The sequence below is a fragment of the Stegostoma tigrinum genome, chromosome 15, assembly GCF_030684315.1.
Source record: "Stegostoma tigrinum isolate sSteTig4 chromosome 15, sSteTig4.hap1, whole genome shotgun sequence".
NCBI lineage: Eukaryota > Metazoa > Chordata > Chondrichthyes > Orectolobiformes > Stegostomatidae > Stegostoma > Stegostoma tigrinum.
The window spans coordinates 71,897,305-71,912,585 of NC_081368.1; the positions used below are offsets into that span (position 1 = coordinate 71,897,305).

At 43.3% G+C, this 15,281-nt stretch overlaps 1 protein-coding gene across 1 annotated transcript; it reads right to left on the minus strand.

The window, feature by feature from the left end:
• Positions 1 to 587: 587 nt before the first annotated feature.
• rpl36a (ribosomal protein L36A) lies at positions 588 to 15,068 on the minus strand. The gene is made up of 5 exons (XM_048544976.1): positions 14,966 to 15,068; positions 12,359 to 12,464; positions 6,622 to 6,689; positions 1,353 to 1,475; positions 588 to 665 (listed from the first exon to the last, which is right to left on the minus strand). The coding sequence occupies exons 1-5, from the start codon at positions 14,966 to 14,968 to the stop codon at positions 645 to 647; spliced, it is 321 nt and encodes a 106-aa protein (XP_048400933.1). The 5' UTR covers positions 14,969 to 15,068; the 3' UTR covers positions 588 to 644.
• Positions 15,069 to 15,281: the final 213 nt, after the last annotated feature.

Sequence of the window (15,281 nt, forward strand, 5' to 3'; positions counted from 1 at the left end):
CCAACATTCCACTCACTTCTGATTAGTGGCTGTTCTTATTCATGATTTTCATGGTCTATGTATCTAGCCTTCAAGTCTCTGGTGCTCCTGTTTCTCTCCTTTCACCATTTAAAGAGCCCATAATCCTCTGCGCTTCTCGAGGATCCAAAGTGAGTAACCTCAATTTGCCAACTTGTTAGTTTTGCCTGTTACTCTACCTTTGTTATTATGCTTCCATCTACACTACAGACCCTAACACAGATCCTTGAAGAACATGATTAATCACATTCTGCCAAGTGCAGTATCTGCCCATTATCCCTGCTTCAGTAGATGTGACCTGTGCTTTTACAAATCCATACTGCCTCTCTGACAAGTTGGATATTTCCAAGGTGTTCAGTGATGCCTTTTAATATCCAACAGATGTTAAATGAACTGGTTTATCTTAAAACTGCAAGTCTAAAGAGACATTTATTTCTGCACACAATCACCTGGTAAATATGGTCAGCCTCCATAGGGATAATGACACATGGATCCTCTGAGAATATAAGCACCCTCGCAGATGCCCCAGCTCTGAACTAGAGTAAGAAGGGAAGATGAGTCACCAACAATAACTTTTAGTTACTTTTATTGTGAATTTGTACTCCGAAAAACACAAAGACTGCAGCTTAGAACTGGATGACTTGCCCCTGGAAAAAAAAGTAGAGAACAAAGGTTAGCAAACATCTTACTATGTGGTAAACAGCAATCCTGTCAGTTTCACATTAGTCAGCATTTTCCTAATGTCACGTCTTTATCTGAGGATTATTGCCTTTTTGGGGGGCTGCTACATTTGACTTCCTACTTGTATAAAGCACCTGTTATAAGCATTAAACGAACACTTCCAGGACAGGTTCAGCACACAGCGAAAGAGAATAGCACAGCACAGTACAGGCTCTTCGGCCCATGATATTGTGCCAACCTATTCTCCTACTCTAAGATCAAAACTAACCTGCATACCCTTCACTTTACTATCATCCATGTACTTACCCAAGAGTCGCTTAAATGTCTCTAATGTAACAAGTGCAGAGTATAAGTCTATCCGCTCAAACTGTAAGCAAAGCTGTCTCACACTCCCAAAAGCCTCCACAACAATCGACACCCTCTTGCTGCGTAGGTGTTTCAGATCTGATCTTGACAGTCCCCACCCCCAGTAGTGAAATACAGCTTAAAACACTACAAAGTCTTGAACCAGAATTATAAAGGTACACATAACCTTTGGGAAGCTACATTATTAAACATGAAGGAGTTTAGCCAAATCACTGCACCTTCAGCAGAATGTTACCAAGTGCCTGATGCCCGCTACCCAATCCATAGAAGGGCTCAGGCACACTTACCTTCCTCTTCTTGTCTCCTCCCAGCTCAAAGTGCTTGCATCTCTTGATAGCCAGCATTCTCTTTGATCGACAGTTAGGCTCCACACATTCCAATCTCAGCACAATCTTCTTTGTGGTCTTAGCCTGTAATCACAAGGGCTACAAATTATTATGCAAACCCTAGCTGCTGTCAAAATCCCGACATAATAAGGTCACAACACCATGTACACATATACATTGTGGAACCTCAACACCCTGAACCAAATTTAAACAACATGAAGAAAGGAACTACAGTTCCACATTACAGGAGAAATGCGACACCACTGGAGAGGGTGCAGAGAAGATTTACTAAGGTGCTGCCTGGGTTGTAGAGTTCAGTTATGAAGAAAGATTAGACAGACTACGGCTGTTTTCCTTAGAGTAGAGGAAATTGACCTCTGTGACTTTACAACCAGCAAAACGTACTGTGGATTAACAGAAACTGTGAGGTAGACAAAGTTATTTTGGAACAGCATAATTAATGGGTGCAAAAACCACTTGTTAAATAGCGTTTTTCAAAATTCTGGACTGAAGTAAGAAAGAACTGTTTTTAAAAATCATGGATAACAGTGTATTTTGAAAGTGTGTACCCATAGCAGGTTTGTGAACACAGATGTCTGAAGAAGCAGTAACCGACGTTTAGAGGTTGGAAACAAACTGGAGCCAAGTGGTTGTGTATAGATACAAATTTAGTTGGTAGAACGATGTTGATTGATAACTGGTCACAAGTCCACTGACCAATGAGAAAGACTTTTGTCTACCAATGACTGATCAGTTCTCAGGTAACTGAATAGTTGGGGCTGAGAATAAGATACAAATAAGTGATCTGATCTTCACCAACTTTGTTTTCTGCAGTCAAAGCCCACTTTAAAACTGAATAAAATCAGTTTATGTTTTTTTCAGCGATTGCTGTAGCTTTTCATTTTTAACCGATAAGCCAGAGACCTTTTACAAGTGAAGCAGCCACCCTGTGCCTCTTGCAGACCAATAAAAGTATTGGGAAAAAAAATAGAAGGGCAAGTAGAAACCTCCTAATTAGCAAGAACAAACTTAACAGATCTTCTGAATAAAGACTACTGCTTTTTCAGTTTTCCTCCATTCATGTCTTTCTTCCTTAACCAACAACTATATGCATAAAGGGGGGTTTATAAGGGAATTAGTGTTTTAAATTTAGCGAGATATATGTTGACAGTTTATAACTGTACGTTACTTAGAAGTACAGAAACCTGGTCTGTTCTACCTAGCAACCAGGGTCTGAAAATTAGATAGATTGGGGAATCTTTGCATATTTATTTTAGATTCATTAACTTACAACAACTCTGCGTATGGAGGGTTCCTGCATACTGTCCCACTGAGTTTTGATACTGAGATGGTACCACAGCGAGGTGCTAGTCACTGTACTAGCAATCCAGAAATCCAGGCCAATGTTTTGAAGGCATGGGTTTGTATCCCAAGATAGCAGATGGTGAAATGTGAATTCAATAAAATCTAGAATTAAAAGCTAGCCTAATGGTTTAACCATTGTTGAATGTCATAAAAACCCACCTGGTTCACCAATGACCTTTAGGGAAGGAAATCTACCATCCTTACCTGGTCTGACACATATGTGACCGCAATCCCTGGATGAATTTAAAACAACTGGAGTCAATAAAGGGTGAGCACAGGATTAAGTCCACAAGAAATGACTGATCCAAAATTCCTCATATCCACTTTTCTGCGTTTTGTTCATCCAATTCCCCCCTTGACCAAGAAATTCAAGTCTAGCCTTAAATATACCCAAGGCCTCAGTGTCCAGCCCTGTGGCAAGGAGTTCCAAAGATACTCAATCCTCAGGGTAAATTTCTCCTTACCTCAGTATTAAACTTGCACCCTGTTATTCTGAGACTTTAGCCTTTTGTTCTATTCTCCCAAAAGGGGGAAACATTCTCTCATTTATCCTGTCAGGCCCCTTAAGAATCCTAAATGCTTCAACGAGACCACTTCTCATTGCACCAAACTTCAATGAATGAAGTTCCAGTCTGTTTAACCTTTGCTCATAAGACAATGCCTCTATACCATGGATCATCCTAGTGAACTTTCTCTGAACTGCCTCCAATGAAACAATATCCTTCAACAAAGGGGACCAAAACTGCTCACAGTACTCCAGATGTGATTGCACCAGTACCTTGCATAGTTGTATTAAGACTTCTCTACTCTTTATGCTCCAAATCCCTTGAATAAAGGGCACACATTTCAACAGCCTTCCGGATTACCTACTGCATCGCTGTGCTAGCTGACTGTGTTTCGTACACAAGTATTCCCCCAGTCCCCTTGTGTTGTAGCTTTCCTCCATTAAAACAATACTTTATTTGTTCTCTCTTCCAAAACAAATTTCACATTTTCCCACGTAATCCATTTGTCAGCTTTTTACCCATTTACTTAACCATATCAACTTCACACTGCAAACTGCTTGTATCCGTTTCGCAGTTTGTCTTTCCATTTATTTTTGTATTGTTTGCAATTTGCCTACAATCAGCACTGATACCTGTGGAACCCCACTGGCTACAGGTTACCAATCTGTTTCTGGCTTATTAGGCTGTTCTCTATCCACAATATACTACCTCTAAAAACGTGGATCAGCAGTGAAAACACATGACAGGCACAAACTGTTCACTCAAGGAGACACAGTTTCAAGACTGGAGAATGGAAGAACATAGAACATAAAACAGTACAGCACAGAACAGGCCCTTCAGCCCACGATGTTGTGCCGACCATTGATCCTCATGTATGCACCCTCAAATTTCTGTGACCATATACATGTCCAGCAGTCTCTTAAATGACCCCAATGACCTTGCTTCCACAACTGCTGCTGGCAACGCATTCCATGCTCTCACAACTCTCTGCGTAAAGAACCTGCCTCTGACATCCCCTCTATACTTTCCACCCACCAGCTTAAAACTATGACCCCTCGTGCTAGCCAAGAAGATGCTAAAGTCTCAAATGCACAAACCACTGCATGTCACCTATGGGCAAATGAAGCAGCAAATAAAAACACAGGGAAAATCTAAGGGAGTTGCAGCCAGTAGGAAACACTGCCACACATAATAGAAACCTAATCTGCGCAAGCAGCTTTGAGTCAACATGTTAATAGTTCACACCTGAGTTTATAAACACTGCCCACACTCCAAACAGTCCCTCTTCTGCAGACCAGGTCTGCTGGCTAATGTGGAACAGAAATACTGAGTATTAGGGGTCCCTTTAAAACTTATGTTAACTCAGCATTCCAAATTTGGCATTTACTGTGTTGTACAAGATCTCATCTACTGTGTCATATTAATAACTAGTCTTCTGCAACAAATCACTATATCAAAACAGAAAGAGGCCATAAGAATTGTCAAAGTCCGGACTCATGTCAAAGATTTATCAGGTGTTATCATCCCTATCATCAATGTAGTCTATCAGAAATAAGAGGATTTTTGGTTTCAGAAGGAATGAAAAATAACCTTCAGATAGAGATGAGGAAAGGCACAATGTCATCTGATGTCACAGCCATTAGTAAAGAGTGGTTAGGCAGATGACAGACACTACATTGAGGACCAGTCCCAAAATAAGGAATATTAGCAGGGACAGGAAGGGGCAAGAAGTCATACCATCTCCTTGAGGGAAGACCTTGTGTTCCCTCACATAAGCCCAAGAAAAAAGCAAAGTGTTAGTACCAAGACCAGAGGTTGCTACAGAAGAACTTAGGGCCACTGAGACATGGGAGAGCATGACTCTACTCCTCCATTCTACAGAATAGCTCTGGGATCACTAAAGTGTTCTCATCTGTCACATATTTTAAATTTCCTTTCTCTGACAATTAAATACCAATATTTAAACAGCTGCTTCTCAAAAAAGCTATCACAAAATTACAATAAATTGTCTATATTAGGTAACCGTGATCACAAATGGCCTAAAATCAACAAAGTAAGGTCTGAGACAGCAGAGGATGTAACAGAAGAGCAAAGCAGATAAGCCTTGGGCCTAGCAAGAAAACCTGAAAGACGTAGCAGGGAGGCTATGCAGACTGGCAACATGAAAAGGCTTCATCAAAGGGATATATTTAAACCTTTCAACTAAAATATACTCGGCTAACTGGCAACCAGGAAAACTGAAGCAATGACAAACTACAAGTGAATGTGGAATGTCCAGCTTAAGGGTGCGGGAGTTCAGAAGCTACTATATGGGAAAAATGTATGGGAGGCTAATGTAATGACACTATATCCACACATTATGATTGCACAAGTTAACATACAAGTCTTTCCCCAGTATATTATAACAGAATCCAATATCCATGTATATGGCCAATTTAAATCTAATAGCCCTTCATAAACACACACCAACCATACCATAACAGAGGACTAACAGTCCACTGAAACCCGGTATAGAATATAATCTGAATTGTAACAAGTGGACATGTGCACCATGGCAAAATACCAACTCAAGATCAGAGTAGACTGCAAAAGTAAAACATACTCACCAAACCATTTGAAGACTTAAGACATTAGGCCCTTAGGAAACCCTAACCAGTTCTGGATGTAAGTTTGCTCGCTGAGCTGGAAGGTTAGTTTTCAGACGTTTCGTCACCATTCTAGGTAACATCATCAGTGAGCCTCCGGTGAAGCGCTGGTGTTATGTCCCGCTTTCTATTTATCTGTTTAGGTTTCCTTGGGTTGTTGATGATGTCATTTCCTGTTCTTTTTCTCAGAGGGTGGTAGATGGACTTTGATTTGGAACCCATCTACCACCCTCCGAAAAAGAACAGGAAATGACATCAACACAGGAAATGACATCAACAACCCAAGGAAACCTAAACAGATAACTAGAAAGCAGGACATAATACCAGCGCTTCACTTGTGGCTCACTGATTATGTTACCTACAATGGTGACGAAACGTCTGAAAACTAACCTTCCAGCCGTCCATTTCGAGCATATGGACGTACATGGAATAGTGTAGGTTAGATGGGCACAACATCGACGGCCGAAGGGCCTGTACTGTGCTGTAATATTCTATGTTCTCAGCAAGCAAACTCCAGAACCTCAACCTGAGCTACAAATCTTCTCAAAACTCGCTAACCCTAACCAGTCTAACAAGAAAATAAAAACTTTTCTCTTGCACTTCTTAACTCTTCAGGCTGCACTACAGCACTTCAAAATCAATGAAGCCAGTGTAACATATCAGTTACCTGACAGTGCAACACTAAAATGATAAGTCCAAACAACCCCCTCTTACCTTTTTACGAAATATAGGCTTTGTCTGTCCACCATAACCACTCTGCTTCCTGTCGTAACGCCTCTTACCTGCAAGAAGATATGTCATTAGCTCCTGTCTGAACACAATATTCAGCTAATTCCACATTCTTTAAAATAGAAGAACACACAGACATTGTCTTAGTGTCATGAAATTCCAACAAATCTAATGCCAGATCATCCAAAGTTTCAACACAATCAATTCCCATTCAGTGAGCAGTCAGTCCACATACCAAAGAGACTTGTAAAACTCCTGGAGATTAGTCTGCAACATAAAACTCTTTCTTGTCTGCAAACTCTAGAGCTGACAGCAAGAGTTCCACCATGCTAGCCAGGCATTCTCTAGGTGATCACAAGCACTATTTGTCAATCAACATTTCCATAAGAGCCGAAAGTGGAAAAAAGTCAACATTTATTAAGTTAACAGAGTTAACAATGTGACATACCAGACTTGAAACATTAACTTTGTTTCTCTCTCTGTAGATTTGTCAGATTGTCTCCAGCACTGTTGTTATTTTTTATTTCCAGCATGCACAGTGTATTGCTTTTATACTGCACAACAATCCTGACATCACAGAACTGTAATGGTGCAGACGGCCATTTAGCCCAAATGTCGACATCTGTTTTTCTCACAATTTAATTCTGGTACTAATCTCCTGCTTTTTCCTGTGCAAATAGGTAATTATTTAAGTGGGAACAATGCCTTTTTGATTGCCTCAAGTAAACTCTCAGCTGCATTTTCAGGTAGTGCATTCCACACTTCAACCACTGAATTGTGAAAACATTTGTTTAACCAAAACACATTGAAACTGTGCCTTCTGGGTCAATCTCGTACAATCTGCCTGTGAAGCATGTAAGGCAATACTCCTCACTGTACCTCAGACAATGTGACAGTAATTACATCATTCCACTTATGAGCGAAGTTACTTCCTGTCCACTGTCCAGATACTACTTAATTTTGAAAGCTTCATCAAATCGCCCTCAGCTTTCCCTTCTCCAAAGAAAACACGCAAATCTTCTTCCAAATAAAATAAAAAAAACTTTGGAGGTGGAAAACCTGAAAAAGCAGAAATTGCTAGATACTCAGCAGGTCTAGCAGCATCTGTGTAAAGAAAAGTTACTATTTTGAGTCCAGTGACTCTTCAGAATTGATGGTAGCCAGGAAAAGGTGACATATATGCTGAAGACAGAGGGTGAGATGGGAGGAGTACACAACAGGCAGAGATGGAACCCAGAGGAAGAGAAAAACAGGAAAGACAAAAACATGGATAACAATAAGCTAAGGAGACAGAAAAGCTGACAATATGGGCCACAAGTTCAGGAGGGTTTCCTAACGCAGTACGTTGACAGGCCGACGAGGGGAGAGGCCATTCTAGACTTGGTGCTCGGAAACGAGCCGGGGCAGGTATCAGATCTTGTGGTGGGAGAGCATTTTGGTGATAGTGACCATAACTGCCTCACATTCTACACAGCTATGGAGAAGGAGAGGATTAGGCAAAATGGGAGGATATTTAGTTGGGGAAGAGGAAACTGTGACGTGATTAGACATGAGTTAGGAAGCGTGGACTGGGAGCAATTGTTCCATGGTAAGGGAACTATAGACATGTGGAGACTGTTTAAGGAACAGTTGTTGCGAGTGATGAGTAAATATGTCCCTCTGAGACAGGCAAGAAGGGGTAAGATAAAGGAACCTTGGATGACGAGAGCAGTGGAGCTTCTTGTGAAAAGGAAGAAGGTAGCTTACATAAGGTGGAGGAAGCTAGAGAGGATTGCAGGCAAGGAAGGAGCTCAAAAATGGTCTGAGGAGAGCCAGGAGGGGGTACGAGAAAGGCTTGGCAGAACGAATTAGGGAAAACACAAAGGCATTTTACACTTATGTGAGGAATAAGAGAATGGTCAAAGAAAGCGTAGGGCCGATCAGGGATAGCATAGGGAACTTGTGTGTGGAGTCTGAGGAAGGTAGGGGAAGCCCTAGATGAGTTTTTTGCTTCTGTCTTTACGAAAGAAACGAACTTTGTAGTGAATGAAACCTTTGAAGAGCAGGTGTGCATGCTGGAATGGATAGAGATAGAGGAAGCTGATGTGCTGAAAATTTTGTCAAACATTAAGATTGACAAGTCGCCAGGCCTGAACCAGATTTGTCCTCGGCTGCTTTGGGAAGTGAGAAATGCAACTGCTTCGCCACTTGCGAAGATCTTTGCATCCTCGCTCTCCACTGGAGTCATATCTGAGGACTGGAGAGAGGCAAATGTAACTCCTCTCTTCAAGAAAGGAAATAGGGAAATCCCCAGCAATTACAGACCAGTAAGTCTCACGTCTGTCGTCCGCAAGGTGTTAGAAAGGATTCTGAGGGATAGGATTTATGACCATCTGGAAGAGCATGGCTTGATTAAATGCAGTCAACACGGCTTTGAGGCGCAAGTCATGCCTCACAAACCTTCGAGTTCTTTGAGGATGTGACTAGAAAAGTTGATGAGGGTCGAGCTGTGGACGTGGTGTACATGGACTTCAGCAAGGCATTTGATAAGGTTCCCCATGGTAGGCTCATTCAGAAGGTCAGGAGGAATGGGATACAGGGGAACTTAGCTGCCTAGATACAGAATTGGCTGGCCAACAGAAGACAGCGAGTGGTAGTAGAAGGAAAATATTCTGCCTGGAAGTCAGTGGTGAGTGGGGTTCCACAGGGCTCTGTCCTTGGACCTCTACTGTTTGTAATTTTTATTAATGACTTGGATGATGGGATTGAAGGATGGGTCAGCAAGTTTGCAGATGACACAAAGGTTGGAGGTGTCGTTGACAGTAGAGAGGGCTGTTGTAGGCTGCAGCGGGACATTGACAGGATGCAGAGATGGGCTGAGAGGTGGCAGATGGAGTTCAACCTGGATAAATGCGAGGTGATGCATTTTGGAAGGTCGAATTTGAAAGCTGAGTACAGGATTAAGGATAGGATTCTTGGCAGTGTGGAGGAACAGAGGGATCTTGGTGTGCAGATACATAGATCCCTTAAAATGGCCACCCAAGTGGACAGGGTTGTTAAGAAAGCATATGGTGTTTTGGCTTTCATTAACAGGGGGATTGAGTTTAAGAGTTGTGAAATCTTGTTGCAGCTCTATAAAACTTTGGTTAGACCGCACTTGGAATACTGCGTCCAGTTCTGGTTGCCCTATTATAGGAAAGATGTGGATGCTTTGGAGAGGGTTCAGAGGAGGTTTACCAGGATGCTGCCTGGACTGGAGGGCTTATCTTATGAAGAGAGGTTGACTGAGCTCGGTCTCTTTTCATTGGAGAAGAGGAGGAGGAGAGGGGGCCTAATTGAGGTATACATGATAATGAGAGGCATAGATAGAGTTGATAGCCAGAGACTATTTCCCAGGGCAGAAATGGCTAGCACGAGGGGTCATAGTTTTAAGCTGGTTGGAGGAAAGTATAGAGGGGATGTCAGAGGCGGGTTCTTTACACAGAGTTGTGAGAGCATGGAATGCGTTGCCAGCAGCAGTTGAGGAAGCAAGGTCATTGGGGTCATTTTGAGAGACTGCTGGACATGCATATGGTCACAGAAATTTGAGGGTGCATACATGAGGATCAATGGTCGGCACAACATTGTGAGCTGAAGGGCCTGTTCTGTGCTGTACTGTTCTATGTTCTATCTATGTTCTAAGTAGGTGTAGTAAGAGTCAGTAGGAACTGCAGATGCTGGAGAATCTGAGATAACAAGTTGTAGAGCTGGATGAACACAGCAGGCCAAGCAGCATCAGAGGAGCATGAAGGCCGATGATTTGAGCCTAGACCCTTCTTCAGAAAAAGTTCAATTCCAGCCTCGGGCGACTGTGTGAAGTTTGCACATTCTCCCTGTGTCTACGTGGGTTTCCTCCCACAGTCCAAAGATGTGTAGGCCAGGTGAATTCGCCATGCTAAATTGGCCAGAGTGTTCAGGGCTGCGTGGGTTATAGGGGTATGGGTCTCAGTGGGATGCTTAAGGGGCGGTGTGGACTTGTTTGGACAAAGGGCCTGTTTCCACACTGTAGGGAATCTAATCATGTCCACCTTCCTGCTCCTCTGATGCTGCTTGGCCTGCTGTGTTCATCCAGCTCTACACCTTGTTATCACAGATAGGTGTAAATCAGTTGTCTGTGCTGCAAGCAGCTCATGTCATTAGAATCTGGGATGCGAGGGTAGGTGCTCAAGCCCTAAAATTATTGAACACTGTATTGAGCCATGCAGACTGTAGGCTTCTCAAGTGGAAAATCAGATGCTGTTCTACAAGCTTGTACTGAACCTCGCTGTGAGATGTTAATGGGATAACATCCCATTAATTTTTATGCTCCCTATCTTTTTACACAGGGGTATGTGGAAACCCGAATAGGAATAGGTGGGAAGCATTTGTAACGGTGTGAGACTTCTGTAATTGGGTGAAACTTCTGTTTCTACTGCAGTGGCCAGGTCAATGACCTTTGTTCAAGCCAGACACTTCGGCGGCTTGAAATCGTTATCAGTCACTTCATGAACAATCAAAGCTGTATCCTGTTCCCTATGTTCCAAATGTAGTAATTGTTTGGTGTATCAGCCAAAATAGAGTATAAAAAGCAGGGACTGTCTACTGTTCGGACAGAATCGCTTACGGAACTTCCGTGCTGCGTTGAGTACAGTGAGCCTCCACAGCTTGTACTTGCTAAATCATAAAGGATTGTGTTTTTGTAGCCAGGTTAGCGTCTTGCTATTGCATCAGGTCGTGAGGTCTCCGAAAAACAAACCGAACAGCCTGGACAATGCAGCAGGCCAGAGACAGAAATGCTGACCAGGGAACATGGCGGCATGTTAAAGCAGCAGACAACCAAAAATGCAGGGTCATTTTTGGTGACAAAACGCAGATGTTCCACAAAGCAGTTGGCCATTCCGCACTTTGTCTGCTCATTGTAGAGAAGACCACAGTGTGAGCAGCGAATACAGCAGACTAGATGGAGTTAAGCACAGGTAAGTACAACTGCTTCATCTGGAAAGTTATGTTGAGGACTGAGGAAGTAAACAGGCAAGTGTTACACCATCTGCTATTGCATGGGAAGGTGTCATGAGAGTGTGGCAAGATGTTTGGAGTGAACCAGGTGTCCCAAAGGGAAGGTTCCCCATAAAATGCTGCAAAGGGGGTGGAAGGGAAGTGCATCTGGTGGTGGCATCCCACTGGAGGTGATTTGTTACAAACAGTTCCGAAGATGGGTTACTGGATCCAAAATATTAACTCTGCCTTTTCTCCAGAGATACTGCCAGATCTCCTGAGTTTCTACAGCCAGTTCATTTTTGCCTCAAACTTCTCTAATGTTTTCTTACAACTGAAGTGTCTCACCATGGAACTATTCTCAACTCTTCTGCACCATCTCCAATACACTCTCATCCTTCTTACAGTGTGGCACCCAGAACTACACATCATACTCCAGCTGAGATCTAACCAATGCCTTACAGAAATTTATTATAACCTCCCTGCTTCTGTACTCTTTTACCCTATGTATGTAACCTAAAACACCAAGTACTTTATTAACAGCCCTGCAACGTTTAATGGCTTATGTACATCTACATCCAGGTCTTTCTGCTCTTGGACTCTTCGGGAGAGGACATTTGTTTTATACAGTTTCTTAACTGTACCTAAATGCATCACCTTGCTTCTCCACGGTGAACTTCACTTGCCACCTATCTGGCCATATCCAGCATCATTCCCACCAGTGACCTACCCTGTGCATACAAGGAATCCTTTCCTTTCTTGTACTGGGTAACCTTATGTGGCTGGTGCCTGCGACATTTCTTACAGTATGTCCTCCGGGTCTTTGGTACATTAACCTGGAGAGGAACAAGTGAAGAAAATAACAAGGGGTTCTGATTAAGATCAGACTAAATTCTTACAAATATAAAATTACATCAAGCTCCGAAACCACGCTTCTCAAGCTTACTCAAGGTAGTTGAGGTGATTTGCAACTCAACACTCACGCGCTACTGAAAAGGAAGATGATGTTAGTCTAGATTAGCCCAGTCTTCCTCCATGGAAGGATTCTTTGGAGAGTCAGGCCCAACAGCTGCTTTTGCTCACCTTGGTTCCTACGACAATGGACCTGACAAAATAGAAAACTGTTGTGTGCCAACACAGTAGCTTGTCATAAAAGTGGTTGGCCACTAGCCTATGATTCAGAGCCAAGGACATAGGCTTGAATAGACACAGCAGACAACAGGTTTAACCGTGTGCCTGCACTCTGAGACCAAGATTATAATAACCCATTGAGCATACAATTTCTCCCCTTTCACTAGTTCACCTGACCAAAACTCCCCTAACGGTGTCAGAGTCCTAAACTCACATTTTATTCTATCTTCTGCCCTATCTTGGCCAACACCCTGTCTTAGCTCATGTAGTACAAACGACCCACCTTCCACTCTTTCCTATTAATACAAAACTAGTGAACATTCCATTTCCCTCCCTGGTCTCCATAACAGGGGCACTTTAACAGTTCTCTCTCTCCTTCAGGACTTACCTCTGGTCTCCAGATCAGTCGTGACCTTGCTTTAAAGTGCCTTCAAAGCCCACATCCACCTTTACCGCAATTCTATGTTTAAATTTCTCCAATCTAGGTCTTGCCTTCTCGTGGCAATAGACATTTTAAATCACCGATGATATGCTTACGGCTGTGACAAAATTAAACTAGCCTCCTGATTCTTAAGTAACGTGACACCAATCTAAGGCTGAGATGAATGGGAATTTCTTTATTCAGAGCAATGGAGTGTCCTTGGAACTGCTAGCCAGAGAGCTGTGGGGACAGAATCCTTCAGTATATTTAAGTATGAGATAGATAGATCATTGGGGAAAAAGCAAGAAAGTGGAATTGAGGAGTGTCAGATCAGCCATGATCCTTTTGAATGGAGGAGCAGGCTCACAGGGCCAACAGCCTACTCCTGTTCCTATCTCAAATGGCCTTATGGTCATTCACCCTCTTTAGCCTGCTCTGCCATTCAAAAAATCATGGCTGATCTGAGACTGCCACCTGCCGGTTTCAATCTTACGAAGGCAATCACCTTCCAATTCCGGTTCTTCTCACTCTGATACTGCCACGCATGTTTGTATTTGTATTGCTACATGCTGCACCTCAGACAAATTGCCTGAGCACCAACCATGGTGATGCAGGTTGGAATGGTCTCCTTACTACAGCTTCTTCCCCACTTATCAGACTTTTGAACACACCTCTCAAACACTAATGAGATACCAAGGTGTACAGCTGGGCGAACACAACAGGCCAAGCAGCAGAGCAGGAAAGCTGACGTTTCAGGCCTAGAGCCAGCTGTACACCTTGTTCTCTCAGATTCTCCAGCATCTGCAGGTCCTCCTATCTCTCAAAATGCTGGATCGCTGTCTTTGTACCTTCTGTGTTTGTAACGGACTGTATTCTACTCTGCTATCTGCTGCACTTTTTTAAAAAATTAATTAATGGAATGAGGGCATTGTTGGCTAGGCCTTGTCCATCCCTAATTGCCCAGACAGCAGTTCAGAGTCTACCATATTGCTGTGGGTCTGGTATCATATGGGAGGCCAGACCAGGTAAGGATGGCAGTTTCCTTTCCTAAAGGACAATACTGAACCAGATAGTTTTTCCAACAATCGACAATGGTCATGACTTTATATGATACAATGTGCTTGTACAATACACAAAACACTTTTCACTGCATCTTGGTAGATATGACAACAATAAATCAAATCTCAGTAAATTCCATTTAACTCTGGTATACCCATACTCTTCTAATTCTGGCCACTCAAGCATCTTTGTCTGTTAACTGTCCCCACAGCAGCTACCATGTCTTCAGTTGCTTCTGTCCAGTATCTAGAATCCTACTATAAGTCTGCCATTTTACATGCCTCTCTGAAAGTTGCTTGTTTGAACGGTGCTCCAATACCTCTTGAAATAACTCAGTGTCATAATGCGTTTGATAACACTGCCACTTTGGTGGGAGCTAATTCTGGCCAGGGCGCTACATTAATGCAAGTAGTTGTTGTTACAGCCTCCTCTCTTTAGGGACAGGCTAAAGAGCAGCTCTCCTGGCTGCTGTCGAATCGCCCTCCGCCCGGGGTAGCCCTGCCCCTAAACACCATCCCACTGCAATCCCGGGGTGCTCCTTCTCAGGGATTCGGGCCCCAGGCCCGCGCTGTCGACCACTCCGCCCGGCTCGGATCTCCCGACGCCTGGCTTGTTACACACGCAAGGCGAGCTAGCAGCCGTTTACGGTGCCGGATCAATCGCTGCGGAAGGCGGATGGAGGCTGATTACCCCTCGGCCACAGGCTCCATCTACCCTTTCACTCACCATCTTGTCGCCTCAAACGCAAGCAGAGGGAGAGAGATAGAGAAAGAGCGCGCTGACGTCACCGCGCAGCCCTTATAGAGTGCTATGCATGCTGGGATACTGGATGACCCAAGCAATGTGCGTTGGGAGGACTTCAATATTGAGGGCAGTCAAACGTCCCAATAAGGACTTGACGTCAATTTGAGAGTGATTGAAAGAACAGAACAATCATGAGTGCTGGGGATTACGCAGACTGTCAGCTCAGATACTAATGCCAACCACAGAATTTGATAGTAGGGAAGGAGGCAGCTCAACCCATCGTGCCTATACTGGTTCC